General features: G+C 33.6%; 1 protein-coding gene across 1 annotated transcript; it reads left to right on the top strand.

The window, feature by feature from the left end:
• The first annotated feature begins 672 nt into the window (after positions 1-672).
• On the top strand, positions 673-3,967 carry CXCL8 (C-X-C motif chemokine ligand 8). Its single transcript, XM_059159261.1, has 4 exons — positions 673-834; positions 1,901-2,036; positions 2,320-2,403; positions 2,832-3,967. The coding sequence occupies exons 1-4, from the start codon at positions 771-773 to the stop codon at positions 2,851-2,853; spliced, it is 306 nt and encodes a 101-aa protein (XP_059015244.1). The 5' UTR covers positions 673-770; the 3' UTR covers positions 2,854-3,967.
• The last annotated feature ends 781 nt before the right edge of the window (positions 3,968-4,748 follow it).

The raw sequence follows: 4,748 nt of genomic DNA, 5'->3' as shown, positions 1-4,748 counted from the left end.
TCTTCTGATGGACCAAACTCTTTGAAAACATGTATCTAGTCTTATCTATCTCTAGATCCCCACATGACTCAGAATTTACTTGATAAATATTTTTGGAACTGAAAGATGTGTCTTTTCATTCTTTCAAACATACACTAGAAAGCCAAATCTTCTGAAGAGTTGTAATATGTTCCTTGGGAACAGTAATAGTTCCTGGAAACTTTCCAAAATGCTCAGAAAAGGACTTCTCAAAATTATGTCTTCAATAAAAGTGGTTGGTAGAGATTACCTTCTCTGTCATTGAAGCACATGTAAGTTACCTAAAGAAATGACCATGCCCTTAAAGAGTAATCATAAATGACCTTACTTTAACAAATGCCAGATAGTACAATAAATTTATTTATACATAAAAAATTACAACTGATAATAATGTATCAAAGAAGCTTGAATATTTAACAATGATTTTTAAATGTGCTTTAAAACAGATATGTTTTTAAATAAAATAAATTCTGTTAAAGATCCAATAGAACTTCAATCCTGCCAAAAATATGATGAGACAAATTAGAGTCTGATGACTCAGGTCTGCTCTCAAAGGGCAAGCGGATGGTTGCATATTGTGGAATTTCCTCTGACATAATGCAAGAATGAGAGTGCATATTCTCTGCTGCTCTGAATAATATAAAAAGCCGCAGGAGCTCTCCAACCAATAGAAGCCCCTTGGGACAGCAGAGCTCACAAGCCTCTGGGACAAGAGCCAGAAAGAAACCAGACCGAAGGCACCTTGCATCAACATGACTTCCAAGCTGGCTGTTGCTCTCTTGGCAGTTTTCCTGCTTTCTGCAGTTCTGTGTGAAGGTAAGCAAACTTTTCTGGTCTACAGAATTTTCCTGTGTCTAAATGTGATCCTCAGATAGCAAGATTTCCCTTAATGCTTTAATAGCAAAATCCTCTTTATTCAACTAAAGGAAATAATATTTGCAGTAATTTAAAATTAAATTGAAGCTTTAATTGTTTAGGTTTTATCTCTACAATACTTAGAAAGACATCTTGTTCTTATTTTTCATACTTTATAGGATGCATACATATAAACGCATTAATATAAATCTAAAATTTAGAGCATAGGGGAGAGGCAGAGAGAGAGAGAGAGAGAGAGAATCTCAAGCAGACTCCACGCTGAGTGAGGAGTCAGATGCAGAGTTTGATCTCATGACCTTGAGATTATGGCCTGAGCCAAAACCAACAGTCAGATGCTTAACCAACTGGGACATCCAGATACCCCTAGAATATATCTTACTAGAGACCACAGTTACCCATATTATTTATTAATATCAAATGAGGTAACTCCTTAACTTTATTCCACATGTTGTTTTATTGACAAGCTTTCCTCTTTGATTTAAAGACAACCTGACAAATTGTAAACCTTCTTGGGATCTCTCCCTTGAAAGAAATACAGTTAGAAATGTTTGTTTTTACATTTCTTTTCTTTTCCATTAAGCATTACAGATTTTGCTAAGAAACATCTTTGTGCAACTTATATATTTCTATTAATGCTTTCTGAAGGCAACTTCTCTGTTATTGAATCTTAGTTTACATACTATAAGTAGCATTGTGGTATCATGGAAGATTACACAATCAACTAGAAGAAAAAGTACCATAAGGATGTCAGCATTTCCCAAAGACAACTCCAAGTCTTTATGCAGGAAGTCCACCAATGCTGTCATTAATGACAGCTGTGGTTTTCTTAATTGAACTCAGGGGCTAGGAGAATATCCAGCCTTCTCCTTCACGAATGAGTTTACTAAAGAAGTGCTGTTTACCAAACATACTGTCACCAAATTATCAGATTGGAATTAAGGAGAGAGTAGCCAACAGATCCATGTTTGGGATGAAATTAATCCTTGTTTTTATTATTTTTCCACAGCTGCAGTTCTGACGAGAGTGAGTTCAGAACTCCGATGCCAGTGCATTAAAACCCACTCCACGCCTTTCCATCCCAAATATATCAAAGAACTGAGAGTGATTGACAGTGGCCCACATTGTGAAAACTCAGAAATCATGTAAGTACTTTCAAAAGTGATTAGATATGTTACTTCAGCAAACCTAAAATTGGAGAAGGTGGAAGTATCCAGCAAAGTTCTAGGTTCAGGAATACAGTAGTGGGCAGAACCAAAAAAAAAAAAAAAAAAAATTCTTTGTCTCCATGACATTTAAATATGCCTTGTAACTAAAAATGAGTTGGACTCAGATTTTATGCTCATACTTCAGGAACCACAACTTGAAGGGCAAAGGGATGTCTGAAATCTTCTAAGTACTGATTTAATCATATCTCTCTCATTTCAGTGTAAAGCTTGTCAATGGAAAAGAGGTGTGCCTGGACCCCAAGGAAGACTGGGTACAGAGAATTGTACAGATATTTTTGAAGAAGTAAGTTGTGGTTTTTGTTTTTTTTTAATTCTTCATTTACCCTGATACATACTGTCTAAAAGTTAGCCTATAAATTTTCTGTTGCTGCTGGAAGTCTACTCTCTTGGGGGATCTGAGTCTTTGATTAAAAACCAAACAAAACCAAACAAAACAAAACCATAGCAATAGTGAATTTGTTGCACTCATGACTGGGAAGACCATACATCTCAGTTTGTCCAGGGAACTGGCTCCCTTTAATTCTCAGAAGTTTCCTAGTTTGGATGATAACTTACCTGTCTCTCTACTCATAGAGAGAGTAGAATATCATGAATATCTAAGACATGAATATCTAAGACTATTAATTTCCTAATAAATATATTTTCAAAAATGATACTTTCCTCCTCATTAGAACACTATTAATTAATTTTTCCCATTTTATTTATTTTCAGGGCTGAGAAACAGGCATCGTGAAACAAACAAACATTCTCTGTGGTTTCCAAGAATTCCTCAGTAAAGATGTCAATGAGACTTCATATAAATCTACTTCAGCACTTCATGTTCCATTTGGGTCTGGTGTAGGGTTGTCAGATAAAATATAGTATGTCCAGTTAGATTTGAATAGCAAGTAAAACAATGAATAGGGTTTTTTTTTGATGTCTCATACATGTTGTCTTATGCAATATCTAGGCATACTTATGTTAAAAATATTATTCATTGTTTACTGTATATTCAAATTTAGCTGGAAATCCTGGAAATATTTTGTTGTTGCTACAACTTTCCACTCCAGTCTGCTGGTCAGGATACACCGGTCCCTATTAAACTTTGTCTTGGTTTCTTCTTTATTCCTCAACTGGAGAAAAAGTGTCAGCCACCATCCTAACTCACAGAAATGTGAGGACATGTGGAAGCACTTTAACTTTTTCTCATATTGTCTGAATTATGTTCAATTGAAACTTGTTTGCTTATTTATTATTTATATATTTATTTAAGAAATAAATATAAGAATATCTGTGCATAAATTTGGGAAAATGGGAAAGAAAGCATTGTTGATAGACTAGTAGAATGATGGTAGTGAATTTATATTTATTTTAATACTAAATGATATTTTATTAGAGAACTATTCTGAACAAGGTTGCCAGATATAGCAAAATTAAAAACAAACAAGACACCCAATTTGTTTTGAATTCAGAAAATTATTAATTTTTTAGTATTTCATTATTTATCTGAAATTTTCATTGAACTAGCAATCCTGCTTTTGATATTCTCACTCTTATCTTGTCATGGGTGGCCTTGTTATACTGTGCTGTGTTGAATCATCAGAACTCTGAGTTAGAATTGTTTCTCAAAACAGCAAAAATTCAACAGGCAATATTAACAAAGTAATTTCTTACTAGATAAAACCTATTTATTATTTATAAATGGATTCTAAATAATTTTACTTAAATTAATGTGTTTTTAAACACTGACTTTATTTTTTTTACTTTAAAATTGTATGTGTTCCCAAAGAGATTTTTTCCTATTTTTGATATATGGAAATATAAATGTAATCATAAAATATTTAAAATAAAACTTATTGTCAAAATCATCAGGTGTTTCTCTTTCCTTGGCAGTTTTAAAAGTTATCATTTTACCTATTTTTACATTAAAAATAATATTTTGAATTAAAAAACATAAATGCTTGGTGTCCTGTGTGGCTCAATCAGTTACAGGTCTGAATCTTGAGTTCAGCTCAGGTCATGATCTCAGGATCATGAGATCAAACCCTGTGTAGGTCTCTACACTCCACATGGAGTCTGCTTGAGATTCTCTTTCTCCATCTGCCTCTATCCCTCCCCTGTTTTCTCTTTCTCAAAATAAATAAGTAAATCTAACAAACAAACAAATAAACATAAATTCTTCCCCTAACATTTTGTATATTGTATGTAAAATTACAAAACTCTAGAAAAACAGATATCTTTTCCAGAGATGGGTTACAAACTGTAGTCCCTTCCAGAGAATGATGGAAAATTTCTCAACACCCCATTGTATTCCATTTTGCCAATAAGGCTGACTTCAGATTTCTAATTAACCAACCAGGAGTTTGTACAGCTTAGTACAGCTGAGCACTCAGTGGAAAAGGGAAGTGGATACTCCTTACAAGATACTTCTCAGATCATTGAGGAGTAAAACTGACACATATGAGAGAAGGAAGTTTGAATATGGTTAAAGACCAAACATATTTGTAAAAAAGTCAAACAAAACTCTAAAAATACAGTAGTTTGACTAAAATATTCAATGGAGGAATTTTATAACAGAGTAGACACAACTGAAAAGAGAATCAGAGATCCGGGAACTAAAACCAAAGAACTTTATCTGGAATACGCAGC

The sequence above is a fragment of the Mustela lutreola genome, chromosome 1 (genome assembly GCF_030435805.1).
Source record: "Mustela lutreola isolate mMusLut2 chromosome 1, mMusLut2.pri, whole genome shotgun sequence".
Classification (NCBI taxonomy): domain Eukaryota; kingdom Metazoa; phylum Chordata; class Mammalia; order Carnivora; family Mustelidae; genus Mustela; species Mustela lutreola.
Note: the sequence above shows the minus strand (reverse complement) of the source record. Positions and strands in the feature narration are given on the sequence as shown.